At 40.6% G+C, this 16,352-nt stretch overlaps 1 protein-coding gene across 1 annotated transcript in view; it reads left to right on the top strand.

The window, feature by feature from the left end:
- The window catches only part of USP10 (ubiquitin specific peptidase 10), a 46,560-nt gene that overhangs the window by 12,010 nt on the left and 18,198 nt on the right, over positions 1-16,352 (top strand). Inside the window, exons 4-7 of the mRNA XM_019505262.1 lie at positions 1,662-2,687; positions 10,610-10,701; positions 12,206-12,315; positions 12,868-12,923. Of these exons, the coding sequence (XP_019360807.1) occupies positions 1,662-2,687; positions 10,610-10,701; positions 12,206-12,315; positions 12,868-12,923 (1,284 nt within the window). The remainder of the gene's footprint in view (positions 1-1,661; positions 2,688-10,609; positions 10,702-12,205; positions 12,316-12,867; positions 12,924-16,352) is intronic.

Genomic DNA, 16,352 nt, shown 5'->3' with positions numbered 1-16,352 from the left:
CCCTTGTACACGGTGCTATGCTGATACTGTCCCCATTCCATATGGAGTGACCAGGTGCACCCCAGCCTTATGGGCTATGCGTGCCTCCTACCTCCCCTTTAGCACGCCCCAAGCCTTGCAGCTCTTCCGGATGTTATCTGGTCCCTTTCCTTTCTGTGCCCTGCCAGGCGCCCTTGGGCTTGTCACGCAACCGGCGCCCCTTCTCTAGCGCCTCTGGGCTTGTCACGCAACCGGCGCCCCTCTAGTCGTTAGCCCGCTCGGGCTTACTAATAGTACTTGTCCCTAGTGGGCTCATGCGGCCTGAGCCTTACCTGGCCCCTTTGACCCTTTGGGGTTCCCACTACGGTGGAGCCCCTCTGGGACTCTTGTCAGATCACACCCCCTCCTGGGGTTTCTGTCAATAATACGCGCCCACTCTGGGGCTTCTTTCAATACGTGCCCTCACCGGGGCTTCTCTCTATACCCGCCCCCTCGTGGGGCTTCCCTTAAATATGTGCCTGCCCCTGGGGCTCCTCTCTGCCCTCTCTGGGCTCTCTCTAATCGCAGACTCACCCTTTCCGGGCTCGTCTCTCTAGTAGCACCCACCCTGGGCTTCACTTCCTGTGGCCCCCCTTTGGGGCCTAACGCACCCCTGCGGGTTTCTCACTAGTGCTTCTTGCAAGTGGGGCTCAGGTGGCCTCAGCCGTGCCTGGCCCTGAAAGCCTCTTTGCCCTTCTCAGGGCCAGAGTCTTACACCCCCAAACTATGGTGCCCTCACCGGGGCCTCTCGCTCTGTTCGCCCCTTCTTGGGGCTGGGATGCAGACCGCCGCAATGTAGCACCACACTCCGGCGCTGGGAGCACCCCATCTCTCTGGGGAGCTCCTACTGAGGCCTCCTCCACCCCTACAGCCTTGCCCAGTCCTCCGGTCTAACAATAACTCAACAGAACCATAAGCCCATTAGCTGTAACACAACAATAAGCCTTCTGGCTATAACACCAAGTCTGGACCCAACCTGGCTTTCCTGCAAAACGTCCCGGTCAGGGTTCTCTCCACCCATGCCATGGTGCAGCCACTCGGGCGATCGGGCGGCTCGGCTCGGCTCTGCTCTGCTGCAGAGCTGCTGCTCTTCAGACTGCTAGAGGTGAACTGCTAACTAGGCTTCGGCCTGGGCTGCTTATAAAGGCCAGGCCCTGCCCCCTTCTGGTCATGTGACCAGACTAGTTGCCCTGGCAACTAGCACCTGGGCTGCCTTACAGAGTTTCAGCTGCCCTCCTTCCCTCATAGGAACAGGGTACGTGTGTGACCCTGTGACACTAATGCACATTAAATTTAGTATTAAAAATAGGCTACTGTGCATTAAAGCGCAGGTTTAGATGTGTCCATTGAGTTCCAAATTACTGGAAGGATGTGTTTCTGCTACTTGAGGGTTTGGAGTCCCTGGCTTTGTAAAACTGATGTGTTTGTTCTGTGTGATCCAGAAGATCTCTGTAATGCTTGATTTATTACAATTTAAGATGCTTTAAATCCATCTTTCCCCCCCAAGTTTTACATAAACTTTGAGAATAACTTTAGTTTAAGGAAATTAGGTTATGCTACTTAACATGTAGAAAAACCAGATTCTCTTAGTTTTGTAAGCTTTGTGTATTTTCACTAACAAAGGTCTGATTTCTTTTGACCAGGGGAAGACTATCAGAGAATTGAATTTGGTGTTAATGAAGTTATTAAGACAGAGTCATCTGTGCTGAATAACACCGACTACAGTATTTCAAGCACTCTGAATCCTCAGGCTCCAGAATTTATTCTTGGTTGTGCGCCTACCCAAAAAACTTCCGATGACATCCTTGATGAAACTAACTACAACTCCATTGACTGCCAGTTTAGTGATCCTGCCCTTGCTTTGGATAGCAGTTCCAATGCTGAAAACGATGGGTTATCAGGGGGCCTTGGCCAAAGGGAGCGTAAAAAAAAGAAGAAAAGACCCCCTGGATACTACAGTTACTTGGAAGATGTCAGTGATGGCATGGTTCCCACAGAGGCTCTTGTCAACGGCCATGCAAATTCTTCAGGACTGAATAATATAAGCACAGAGGATACAGAACTTACAGGAGACATAGCATCATCAGTCACGCCAAGGACTTGTAACAGCCCAGAAAATTCTGTGGACTTCATTAGTGAAGCTGTGTCTGATGATTCTGTTTCTAGTGCACTAGATAATACCAGGACTGCAGGGCAGCCTGAGGTATACAGTGTTACTAATTCTGAACAGTTTTGCATCCCCTCAGAGACTGGCAGGGATAGCCCTTTAAGGACAGCTGTTGTACAGCCTTTTGCTGGTACTGATACTACTGAGAGTCTTGGTGTTACTAATGGACAAACACTTGAATCCTCTGGTGAGGGTACAGCTGCCAATGGTGTAGAATTGCACACTGTGGAAAGCACTGACTCAGACCAAGCTAAGCCTGAGGATGCTTCACCTACTACTGAGGCACCAGCCCCGGTTGCAGGATCTGCCCCTGTTAATCAGCCTACAAAATCGTGGGCTAGTCTTTTCCACAATTCCAAGCCCTCTGCTTCCACATCTATGGCCTATGTTGAGACTAAATATACCCCTCCTGCCACTTCTCCTGTGGTCCCTGAAAAACAGGTTGAAGTCAAAGAGGGGCCTGTTCCAGTTGCAGAGGATCCTGTAGCCATAAAGATTGCAGGTATAGTTAACACGCTAGAGCGGATGTTGTAGTAGAGCGGATGTTGTAGTAGAAGACATTTCTGTCTTTAAAAAGAGTGCACAGTATTGAGAAGAAAAAACCAACACTGCTACAATATTAAAGTTGATGATGTTAACTGCACAAATTAAAAAAAAAAAAAAAAGTCAGATGGTTATTTTAACATGTGGAGCATGCAATGCAATAATGTATTATTTAACAGAAGTATGGTAATACCAGTTGCTTATATGAAGCATTTAACTAAAGTGAGCAGTGATTTAAATATAACAGTACAGATTTTAAACAGTTTGTAGGACTGCTGTAGAGGAGAGAGATTTTATTTGTATATTTTAGATGGTGTCTTGTTCCTAGTGATTGTGATTTGTTATGCATGTATTCAAAAGAAGAAAGTTCAGACACCTTACAATAAATAAGGGAAGGAATTCAATTAATAACGATATTATCTTGACCATAAAATTGGATAAACATAGTTCGTGATTTTTAAATAAAAATGAAAAACATTGTTTCAGGAAGCTGTGAAAATCTATCTGCATTTGTGTGAATGTTTCATTCCCAAAATCTGGAGACAGATTCTTCAAGATGATAAACCCAAAATAAGCATTTTGTGTTAAAACTGTTGTGACTGATCTGAGAATAAGAAACCTTAGTCCAAATGATACTTTTCAGAGGAGATAATGAAGCACAGAAAAATATGCGTTTTGATCAAAGGTGCCATTACATAATAGCTCAAAATATTTAAAGAATATGTAAAGGAATCTGATTTAGTAATTCTTTGTCACTCTGTGATGGATGTTTATAATACAATATTATCACATGAATCTGCAATATTTGTGTAAAAATGTGCACGAGTCCTGCTGATATGAGGTAAATTAACTCTATAAGTAAACTGGGCAGAAGTGAAAAGACTATTTCAGGTGAAAGATTGTGAGCATTATTCTGGAACATTTAATGTCAAAACAGTTCCCTAAAAAATGGACTACGTAAGGAGCTTAGAATAGTCGTGTGTTTTGTTTATTTTTATCAGGGTGGTTTTCTTTAAGGCTTTGAATAGTACTCTCAGTTACTGATAAAATATATGCTCCATAGATTTCTTCCTTCCTCTTCCTAGAAGAGGGCTTAGACCTTGCTTAATTCACACGTAAACAAAACAACCCATGTAAGACAAGCATCAAGCCCAGCCTTCCTTAGCTTTTAAACCAAATGAGATCAAATATAGTCAGTCCTTCACAGAAATGGCTGTTTAAAGGCCACTGTCAACTTGAAAATGATTCTTCAATCGAATTTTTTATCAAACTGATACAGTAACTTCTAAAAGATTAAAATGTTTTCTGTAATGATGGCTTTAGTTGAAAACAGATTATTATGTACAAATGATCTTGATCCTATGGGTTCACATGTGTGTACTCAAACTACAAAGTGTCTATCATGCTTTTAATGCCCTAGGCAGTGAACTTTGGCTATTAAATCACTTTGTTAAATATTAAATTTGAAGCAGTAGCCTGAGATTACAGGCATCATATTGCCTTTCTCTAGTCACTTGAGCTTTTAGCTTGCATGAGCAAAATGTGTTTGTCTGAAGGGGAAAAGGAATGAACTAAATCATACTTGAATACACTCAACCCCTCATAATACTGTATGTGTGGAACCAGCAAAAGTCTGTGGTATTAAGTGGAGATGACGGTAGCTGAAGTTGCATGCAGCTGGTGCTTATTCATTTTCCGATGGCTTCACAAAGAGCAGTGCCTCACAGCTAAATTTGCGGGTGATTAGAATTTCTACCCTGCCCCTTTCGTGTATTTATGTGAACTTATATAATGTCCATGTGTGCCATTTATTTAATATCTAAATAGGACCCATAAAAATTAAGGTCTTTAAAAAAAATTAGAAGGTAATGAACTGAAGGAAGGATGGTATAGTCAGCAATAATCTTGCTTTGAGCAAGGGTCTGGACTAGGCGACCTAGGGAGGTCCTTTCCAGCCCTACTTTCTTATCCTGTAGTTGCAACAGGCATGTTAGATAATGGTACCTTTTCAAAATGATCTTTTTCACAGGCACTTCTATCTGTAGCGCATTTTTCTTGCCACATGTTCTCGTGCTTCAAGAAACTGAAGACTTCTAAGCATGACTCACTTTTTCCAGCAGACTTTTTTTTTACCACTAATTTTGGAAGGGGGGATTAAAAAAAGTCAAGGTGCATTGACTTAAAATGCAGTCTACCTTTAAAATGGAGTTTCAAGTATGCCGATGATAATTGGAAAGGACTGTTCAAGTCTAGGAATACACGTTAGACTAACATCTTTGAGTCTTAAATTAGGCCTTGCCATTTTTTTGTTTAAAAAAGCAGGATTTTAAATAAATCCTGTACTACTGTTTTTTGCCACCAGGTGGGAGCAGAGACTTTTTGGTTTGTAATATGCTAACATAACATGGTTTTTCTTCCATTTCTTTTGCAATTTGGCTTCTTGATAACGCTACTTTGACACAGGGACATCTGCAATACAGTTCATTTTCCAAAAGGAGACAGCAGTTAATTAGAGATTACTTACTTGTGATGCTTTTACAGCTCTAACTTTGAACTATACTTATAAAGGACAATCAACATAAGATCTAAACCACTCTATTAAACCTCTCTTCCACTGTCACATTTCTCATATTTAGAGAAAGATAATGAAGTATATTGGCTGTTAAATATTGGAAGACATTTTGAATCTGTTTTGGACAGCAAATACATTAAGCAAGTTTGGGGGGTGTATACTTTATATACATGTAAAATATGAAAACACATTTCACAGTATGCCTTGTCTGGGGCCAGGGACAGACCTAAAACAGTTAGTTCATGCAACTTGATGGATTTGCTGTTAAATGAAATGAGGCATTTGCCTTAGAAACTGCCAGAATAGAGCTGAAATTAATATTGGAACTGAAGTATTGCACAGGTGGAAACATAAATATAATTTCTACTATTTTTCACAAAAAAGGGTTAATAGTAATCAGAAACGCAACGGTTTTTTTTAAATGTAGGAATAGGATTGCAGGGTGAGGGAGGAATCATTGAAGAAGGTAAAAATAAGGTGATATATTCAACAAATTAAATGTACAATTTATAAGTATCTAAACTATAGTAAAGTGATAAATGTGGATTTAAAAAAAAATAAATTGTTTTAAAGTCAGCCTAATTTTACTGCTTTGACGGGATAACTGACTAGTAAATAAGAGAGAGCCGATCTGAAATAAGTTGACTTCAAAGGGATTTTTAATACTCATATGGATTTCTTATAAGCAAAAAAAAATCTGGCATAGATGAATTCATGATGAGGTTAGCATGCTGGTTGTAAAAGGCAGGGTAGAGATGCACCTTATAGACTAAGATACACATATACGTATTTAGTGCGTATGCATATGCGTATCTTAGTCTATAAGGTGCATCTCTACCCTGCCTTCTGCCTGACTTCAGACTAATGGCTAACTTTTTCACACCAGTTGTAAATTCGTATTCGTGGTTCCTTATGGCTTACTGTTGAACTGGAAGGAATTTCAAGTTAGGACACTGCAGAGGTCTGCGCTGAGTCTGATTGTGTTTTTATTAATGACCTGGCTGATGAAGTAAAAACTACACTTATAAATTGGTGACACTAAAAGAAAGATGTTGAAGGCACGTCAGGGGACAGGGTTAAAATTCAAAATGTTCTTGATAAAATGGGTAAATGATTTGAAATGACCAGATGCAGTACCATACTTAGGAAGGTGCAATTGAATACCTGGGTGTCATATTGAATCAAAATGAAATATTAATCATTTGTGGTGCTGTTGTAAAAAGGACAAATGCCACTCCGGATAAACTAATAGAAGTGCCTTTGTTAGGGCTCAGAAAGTAATTATTCTGTTCTGTTTGGTACTAGGAAGGTGTTATCTGGCATACCATGTCCAGTTTTTAGGCACCATACTTTCAGATGTGGACAAATTTGATAGAGTCTGGAAGAGAGAAATGAATAAAAATGTAGAACGTTACCTATGACAAATGGATGGAAAAATTAATTGCTCTAGAAGGGCAGATTGAAAGATGGGAAATCACAGTTAGGTCTGTAGAATGTATGAAGAAGGCAGTTATTAATTTCCATCCAGCATTATTATGGATAGAGCCAAAAGAAATTGGGTTTTCCACCAAGGATTTAGCTTACATTGTTAGGAGGACATTTCTTGCTGAAAAGATTTTTAAGGATTGTGTCGCTATCATAAGATGCTTAAATTTACAGGTTTGTAAATAGTTTACTTCTATGAAAGTATTGCTTTAAATAAGTGGCTGACAACTCTTTCCAGTGCTTGACCACATTTTATGACATGGGATCAGTATCTTCCTCTTGTTTTACTCAAAGTGGGGGGGAAAGTGTGTGTAATCCTTTTTCCTCCTGTTACTCCCTCAGAGCAAGAATCCATGCTCCCAAATAGATTCATTTTTGTTTTGAAACATGATAGAAATCGACTTGGCAGTCAGTCATTTTGAGTTGAGTAATTTCTGCCTCCTTTCTTGATTGACTAAAATTAGAATTTAAATGAGTGTGTGTAACTACAAGGAATAAGTTATGATAGTATGATTATCAAATTAGTGTTAATAAAATGCTGCTAAAAGTTTGAGAAAATGAGATGAGTGATGTTTTAAGAAGATACTGGGGGGCGGGAATGGAATAAACATGTTCTTTCCAGATTTCTAACTAAAATAGTAGCTACCATTAAAAGGGAACAGTACAGTGTTTAGCTTACCCTAAGTACTAGAACTGCAAAGAATACAGGGAAGTATGTTTGTGTTTATGAAACTTCCGCTTCTGTTTTATACTTTTGATTTTTTTTTTTCCTGTTCATTAGGTTTGGAAGCAAGATGCTAGATTTAGCATGATAATTGGGTTTTAACACAGCAGTTATTGGAGGTATAAAATACCCAGTGTTATAATGGACATCTCTGGTAGAAATTCCAAGAAATAAGCCTGTAAGCATTCCTACCTTTAAAGGAAAATTTGTGTGGCAAATATTCTAAGACTAAATCATTAGCTACAGCTTCTGAAACATTTCAGCATTAATCAGTTAGTTAGGTAAAATTAGCATACAGAACCTCTTTAAACAACATTTTATCACAAATGTATGTGTCAGTGTCTAAAAGCTGTAGTCTTTCCATTTAGGGCCAGTCTGTACATGCAGGTAAAGGTGCCATAGGATCTAATGCGCAACCCATGCAATTGCACCTGCTGCCATGCCACCTGCATGGTAGAAGGTGTGATTGTGGGATCAGTAGTCGGATCCCATCATGCCTTACTGCTGATACAGGATGTCTGACCTTGGGCTCCCCCTGCACTGGCAAGAAGCAAGTTCCTGCAGTTTGGAGCTTTCTGAGCTGATAGGGTTCCCAGCTGCAGGGGTGCTCCAGCCACCCCTGCAGCTGGGAGACCACAGCAGTTGCTGTGTCCCAACTGTGGGGGGTGCATGGGGCACCCTGGCAACTGGAAGATTTCAGCACCTGCAGTCTCTCAGCTTCAGGGGCACAGGCTACACATGCAAATTAAAGCTGGATAGAAACCAGCTACTAAGTTATTACACATTTTCCAGCAATAACTATAGTTTGCTGGACCTTTTTAAGGCACCGTAGTTAATTTGCACATGTAGCCAGTCTGAATTCATTGCAAAGTTTTACCAGGTAAATGTGCAATAGATGTAACGTGTAGAGAGGGCCTTTATACATTTTAGATAGTTTTACTTTCCTGATGCCAGATATAGTTATTAATCAGATTGGTGAAGGATTTAAATGTTATGAAATTTCCATTCTGTTTCCTTTTGATAAGAGTGAACTTGTCACAAAATCACTAAATTAGCATTGCAGAGTAATCCCTGTTAATGAAGAAATATGATCTAGCAGAGCATACTGTGTGTAAAAGGACTTGGCTTTTATTCACAGTTCTGTTTACCTGCTGTGTAATCTTGAGCAAGTAGCTTTGCTATTTAATGCCTCTAGTTCTCCAGTAACACCTTTTTATTCTTTTGGATGCATTTGGCCTATTTAATCCCTGCTGTGAAGATTTTGATGGAAGGCCTACATTGTTAGTTAGGGTTGCTCCCAGGCCCACCGTGCTCTGACCCTTGTCTGCCAGTTGCCCACACTACGAACTCACAGGCTTACAGCTGGAAGGTTAAAACTAGATGTTGCCAAATGAAGTGGATCACTGTGCTGTGGCGCAGCTAATCTGCTTCACAGGGTGAAACACATTGCCTCTTGTCCCACCCTTGGTACAGGACAAGGGGTAATGTGATCTCCCAGCTTTCCTTGCCCAACCATACCTGGGGCACGGGTCTGGCTGAGCCAGGAAAGTGCTGCAGAGGTAACAGATGCCTGCCTCAATAAACCAGCAAAATCTGTTACCACCTTTTGCTCTGCCACTGATTTTCCTTTCATGTGGTGTGGCAGAGGGAATTGGCATCTGTTCAGCATTTGTGCTGCCATAAAAATTTTTATGGGGTCACAAATGAAACATCAGGCAATGTCTGGTTCATATTTCCTGGCATATGTCCAGCCAGTTTTCCTCCTTAGCCTACGCCTTGTCTTAAGTGTGTTCTCGGTCTACCCAGCCTAAGTAAGGTTGAAATACAGGGATTCTGCTTGTGACCTTTTTGCACCTATTTCCTGTGTCCGCTAATGTGATCTGAGCATAGTACAGAAGGAAATGCAGCGGGGCAGCATGAGTCCTCGAAGGGCACTGCTTGGGTTTCCAGTTGCTTTTCAGTGGGCCTTGCTAGGAATTAGTCCGCCTGCCACTTCTCTCTCCTGTGTTTCATGTGTATAACAGCAAAAAAATATTGGGGGAGGAGCAGCTTGTGTGGTTCAGCGCGGTTGCGGGCAATCCTAGAGTTGCCCAAAATAAGAGGTATAGAAATACCCATAGTGTTTGATGATATATTTATACAGTGCCTAGCACTTTGTGGTCCCAGTTTAGTTTGGAGCCAAATGCTACTGTAATAAAAATAACAGTAATTTTCTCTTATTTTGGAGGTGTATTTGCTTAAGTTCCACATTTCATTTAAACATTTGTTGCCATTGTTCAAGTTCTAAACATCTCAGATTTTGGAAACAACTTCCTGCCTAGTTTCCTATCACAGGTTCCTGAGTAAGGGACAAGACTTTCAAAAGTGCTCAATCCTGGTTGTGCTCGCTGTTGAAAATTTGGCCACTTTTTTTTAAGTGCCCCAGTTGTGGATCCTGAACAATTTTCAAGATTTGGCTCAAGTTTTTAAAAGTTACGCCACTGCTGAGACATTTGAAAGAAAAAAACAATGGGCAATGTTTTATATGGGTCAGTGTTTTATACTTCCTCTGTGGCTGTAAAACAGCCAGCAGCTAACACAAACTTCCCAGAGCTGTGTTAACATTAATCCCTATTGTTGCACAAAGATGGTTTTGGCATAAATCAGGGTTAAGCTGAAACTTCTAAACTAAAACAACTATCTCAGTTGAATTCCATTCAGACCAGGGGAGAAGCTTGCCACATATTCTAGAAAATTAGTGTCAGAGTATTAAATTGATAAGAGTTATGTATATTAACCTCCCCTTTCCCCAGAGAAAAAAAACAATATACATGTTGCTATAAAAAAGTAATAATAACCGTACCCAAATCCTGTAATGGTTTTAGAAGATCATTAGAGTTAGAAAAGCTTTTGATATACCAGCCTTCACTCCTACCCAAAGTCAAGATGATTTTTGATAGAAAAGAGAATGTATATTTGATATCAATCTCCTGTTGCTCTTAAGAGGACTCTGAGGTATTACAATCTAATGATTTTAAGAATCTTGATGGATAATTTTTACTATGATGAAATTTTTAAACTAATTTAACTCTTCTGCTAAATTTATTTTTTCATTCTACAGAATTACTGGAGAATGTAAAATTAATACATAAACCAGTATCTTTGCAACCACGAGGGCTGATCAATAAAGGAAACTGGTGCTACATCAATGCTGTATCCTTATCTTGGAGAAATGAATTTAAATTAAGCTTATGTTTGTATATTATGGCAGTTGTCAAGTCAAGTTTGTTCTGTTTGTACAATAAACAATTCACATTAGATTAACAAAGTAATTCCTGGTTGCCTGCTCACTAATATTTTTCTTTAAAATAAATAAAAATAAAAATGCTCTTCAGCTATGATGCATGCATTAAGAAAACCCTTTATATTTACATAATAATAGGAACGGGGGATATTCTGGTGAGGGTCGGTTTGTTTTTATTTTTTCTAAGAAAGCACCTACAGAAAATGTTATCTTTTGTTTTCCATATCCCTTCCTTGCAGATGTTTCTGCTTTTTGTGTTGACAATACAGAATCAAAGAAACTGAATCAAAATAAGTTAAATAGGTATGTTGGGAACATAGGACTGGAAGGGACCTGCTTAATCCTGGAATCCAGTTCCGTTATAGACCAATTGTCCTATGACCCTGTTCCTAAATTGCCAGGCTTAATCTTAAATCTGGCTAGGTTGTTTGTCCCCCAGTACTTCAATTGGAGGGCTGTTACAGAAATTTTAATCCTCTGGTTATAAATTCTCTGATTTCTAGTGTACATTTATTCAAGGACAGATTTATGTCTCTGTTCTTGTGCCAACGTTGGCCCTGTATTTTAAGTTGCTGATCTTCCTTGGTTATTTGTCCATCTATAAAGAGAGAGCAGTCGTATCCCTTCCCTGCCTTCATGTGCTTTGTAAGCACTCTTGAAAGGTAACCTGTGCATTCTCATGATCATTCTGATTAGTCCTGCTTCAGTTTGGGAGTCCTTCATGAACATAGGCAGAACTGTATACAGTATTTCAGATGAGATCTCTTTCGCTGCCTTGTTGAAAGGTGTTAATTCTACCTTCAGTCTGCAGGAATGCATTTTCTCATACATTCCAGCTTCTAGTTTGCTTTTTTCAGGACCTTATCACAATTGCACAATTATGGTCATTTTGTAAATGACTTATAGTCCTAGATCTTTTTCTCCTTATTTCCAACTGATATGCCTCCATTCATTTTTGGCTTTGCTAGAAATGGTCAAGACATTGATTCTTGGGACTTTTTGAGAGTGAAAAGCTGTCTTACGTTCTGTATTCACTTTGTCTTCTTTCCTAATAGCTCTTCAGGAAACCTGGAAGGTCTTGCCATTTATAAACTCTCTCTCTCTTTTTTTTTTTTTTAAAGACTTTTTTATAATTAGTTGTTTTTACCTCTATTGTATGTTTTCCTTGAGATGAAAGATTTGAAGTATTTAAAAGAGATGAATAGATTGAAGCTAAGTCATGTTATGCTGTTAGGTTTTTTTAATGTGATTTCTATGAATCAATTGTTTAGCAAGCTTACATAATGTGTATTTGTTAATTTTAATGTAGTGATTGGATTGTCTATGTTTCAGATTAATAATAAGCTTTAAAATTACTGGAGATTAAATATCTAATCTTGCTTTTGTGACTGTTTCCTTAATACTATTATACAGACATTGCAGGCCTTGGTTGCTTGCCCTCCAATGTATCATTTAATGAAGTCCATTCCAATGTATTCAAAATCACAACGGCCGTGCACCTCAACACCAATGATAGACAGCTTGTAAGTAAACCGGTTACAAATTCTCAGTATCTCAGTTTTACTTAAGTACATGAACTCAACCCAGTGTTTTAGCAAACCACTGTATTACTGCAGTTGAAGAAAACTGACACAGTAACATTTAAGACCCATAAATTACTGGGGATATTTTAGTTTAGTTTTCAAATGGCATTTTAATTTTATAGCCAACTTCTGATATTACTTACAGGCAGTCAAGGAGGGAGAATATTTTCCACTGTTTTATTTCCTGTGGATCAGCTTAGCTCAGAAAGATTGTTTTGAATAAGCTGAAGGGGACTGAATCTGCAACATGGCTGTGTAGTAAAGCTCAAAAACCCATTTAATCATTTTTTCTTTGGGAGACAAAGAATGACCATGTTAATTTGTGCATGTTTTTTTTAAAAACTTACTAATGTGGCCTTGGGGTTTTTTTGGACTTGTCAGGGACTACTATGATCTAATATTTTGATTGTTTTATCTGATAACTTATCCTGCACAAATACTTTTTATGTAATATGCTGATGATGCCTAGATGTTCTTTCTGTCTCATTTCAGCATTCGCCTGATGAATGAGTTCACTAATATGCCAGTACCTCCTAAAGCAAAACAAGGTGAGTTGGGAGTAAACACCTTCTTTAAAATAGATTTCTACATTAAATATTAAAAGCCAAGGGTGTCAAACATACGATCCCTTGGCTGGATCCACCCTGTGGGTTGCTGGATCAACCCCATTTGCCAATCCCGGCCCCATGTGCTGCACACACTGTGCCACTGGAGCAACCCTGCATATTGACTCTGAGGCTGGTCCGGATCGGGCTGTGCCAAAACCAGCTCACAGGGCCAGTCTGGTGAGGCACTGCAGGCATTGTGCATCCTATACTGCCCCGCCTGTGCTGCATATGGCATGTATGGCCATTCCAGTCCTGCACACTGCATACAGTGGCCCTGGGGCTTGCCCTGCATTTGGCATAGGGGTCTGGCACATGGGCTATATGCAGAGCCCCACCACCACACCCCTGCACATGGGTTGTGGTGCAGCCCAATCTGGACTGGTCCTGGAGCCAGCATGCAGGGTTAGTTCAGTGGGGTGCTGCATGGATTTGACCCATGTACAGCCTGCAGCACTGGCTTCAGCCAGCACACACCCCATGGTGGCCCCACATGGTGTGGGCATAGCAAGCCCCAGGGCAGTGTGTACTATGTGCTGTGCATTGACTGGACCCAGATTGAGCACCATGAGCTCTACATGGGGGATCAGTCCTGGTCTGGGTTACGAACTAGCCCAGTGACCATCATCCGGCCCATAGGCCAGAAGAGTTTGATACCCCACAGTAATCTCGTGCAGGGATCATTTCTGTATTACGTGCTTGCATCAATCAACCAAGTGCCATCCTTGTCAAGAGGGTTAGGAACATGATGGGCAAGTGCTCTCCCTTTGGTTCAATCTGTTGTTAGTCTGGCCACTATTTATATGGAATCCAGTCGAGTCTTCTGTGTCCTTGTACCATCTCTTTGGTTGACTCTCTTCCCTGGTGTACAACCCTGTGTTATATCCTTTTCTTGCCTCTCTTCTGTTCAGTGCTTTCTTTCCATTTTGGAGCATAACAGAGAGAATCATCTCTTTGTTGCTTGTATAGTGCCTGACATAATATGGTTGGGAACTCATAAGTATTTGTTCTGCTCCTCCTTCCTTTCAGGCTCTATGAATCCTTGAGTTTCTTAGCTGCTGTTAGACTAATTCTACTGCTCTCTGTCAAAGGAATATTTCTCCCATTAGTGAAGTCATATTTATGAACTTTGGCCTTTCCCAGTTACCGCAATTACTTTTTGCTTGATTAAAAGGGCATACACTGCAAGCATTGCTTTTCTGCCTTAACTTGGACAATCTACTGAAGTCGTGGGCTATGTCCCTAACGGAATAAAGCAGAGTAGGGCTGTGTGAAACAGGCCCTATTCGATTTGGATTCAGATGCGGCCCGAATCACGGACAGTGATTTGATCCGTTGATTTGGATCACTGTCCCCGCTTTGATTCAGCCAAATCCAAATCTGAAGATTTGATGCTGATTTGGTGAATCAGCAATTCGGACACAGGCACAGCTTAAAAGTTTTTTTTTCTACATACCTTGAGGTAGCAGGTGCAGCTTGTGATTACTGTGGTGCTGGGGTGCATGGAGCATACCACAGGAGCATGGGGGGCTCTCCAGCCTTCTCAGCAGCAAACCTGGATGTGGACTGGAAGTACTTCCAGGTCTGCCGAGGAGTGTGCTGGGGGGCCTCCCTGTGCCTGGCTCAGTGATTGGCTTCAGGGGACCACGGGTGCCCCCTAGTCCCAAGAGGCACCAGTCGCTGAGCCGGAGGGGTGTGAGGGGCCGCCCCGCGCACTCCCCAGCAGACCAGGAAGCGGACTGGAAGTGCTTCTGGTCCACTTCTAGGTCTGCTGGGGTGCGCGCTGGGGAGCCCCCCATGCTTCTGTGGGATGCTGCATCTGCCCCAGCACCACAGTGTTCAGAGCTCTTGCTACCTAGAGATGTGTAGAAAAAACATTTAAAGCTGTATCTACATCCGAATCTCTCTGAATTGATTCGGAGGGGTTCTGACTCGATTCGGAGAGATTGAAGGGTCCTCTAATTGGATTCAGATTTTGAGATTCGGCCACCGAATCAGGCCGTATCTCGGCTGAATCAAATCAGGGATCGAAGCTTCGCATAGCCCTGTAAAGCAGTACCCTGCAGATAACCTAAGTTAACTACAGACATTAGGAGGAAGCAGGCTAGGTGCCTCAGCATGGCATATTCACTACGTTTAAAAAATCCTGTTAAGAAGTAGACCAAATTTGTTCTGATGCAGTGCTGTGCACTGATCTGGCTATTCTGTTTCTACTTAGGGAGCTACTGCACAGGGAGCTAGTTGAAATATTTCTGCTTGGTGGTGTTTTGCCCCATGTAGGCAAACCTTTGGATTTCAGTTTATTTACAATCTTTGATTCTGCTCAACCGGCTCAGTTCCTATTGGATCTTTTCTGTCATCATCATCCTCCCTTATAGACCCCCAGAATTTATCCTGGTGTTTTTAAGGTAGTTGTCTGCCTTTGTTTTTTTTTTTATCAAGGGCCTAAACTTTGTATCCAGGTGTAACAATACAGTCCTAAAGCAATCATTCCTGAGTTGTGCTTTAGTTTTTTCCCTTACTTTATGTAATATAAAAGCTTTACAAATGTGTGATTTCTGTTAAAAAATTTAAAAATCTGTCACATGAATACATGAAGGGGAAGAAGTAAGATCTTCCCTACCTTAATTACAATATCTTTTTCAGTTTCATTTTATCTCTAAATTCATTTTAGTCTGATTTTTTTTCTTAAAAAGAAAGAAGATATTTTTACTTGAGTAATTTATGCACATGTATTTCAGTATAATCCTGGATTAAATACGGTGTATGTTTCATACTGTAAGGAAGCATGATGGAAAAGTCAGCTGTTCTAATGGTTTCCAAATAGGTTAGACATTTTTGTGGTTTGTCTTAAAATTTCAAGCTGGAAAACAAGTGTCTTTTGCAATTGGTTAATTTTTTAGGTTACTAACTGTATTCTGGTAATGTCAACATAATATCTGAGGCCAGAGCTCTGTATCAGTTTGAGCATTCAGTGTCAATAAGTATGGCTTTTTTCCTAGCAAATATAATGTAATGAGTGACCTCTTAGGTGTAGAAGCATAAGCAGGGAGGTTTACTCCTGGGGTCTCCGAGTACACAGTCGACACAGAAAATAGAAAAAGTAGATCTCAAATTGTGAATTTGTCCTTGGGTGGTTTTTTTTTCTGTGTGTGCTTTCACATTTTTTGGTCGACATTACTTGGAAGAGCACAGAGACTACTGACATGTTTTAAAATACTGTTTGCTGTTTTCAGGTATTAGATGACTTCCTCATTAGAATGGATGTACATGATTCTTGAGAAGTTGCAGGGATAGGGAGCTGTCACTTAGAGAGCCTAGGCTTGATTTTAAGAAAAGCTCACTTCAGTTTTTTATGTTTAATAATAAGAT

This window comes from Gavialis gangeticus, unplaced genomic scaffold, assembly GCF_001723915.1.
Source record: "Gavialis gangeticus isolate Ggan-Ray unplaced genomic scaffold, GavGan_comp1, whole genome shotgun sequence".
In the NCBI taxonomy this organism is placed as follows: domain Eukaryota; kingdom Metazoa; phylum Chordata; order Crocodylia; family Gavialidae; genus Gavialis; species Gavialis gangeticus.
This window is presented reverse-complemented; position numbering and strand designations above follow the sequence as displayed.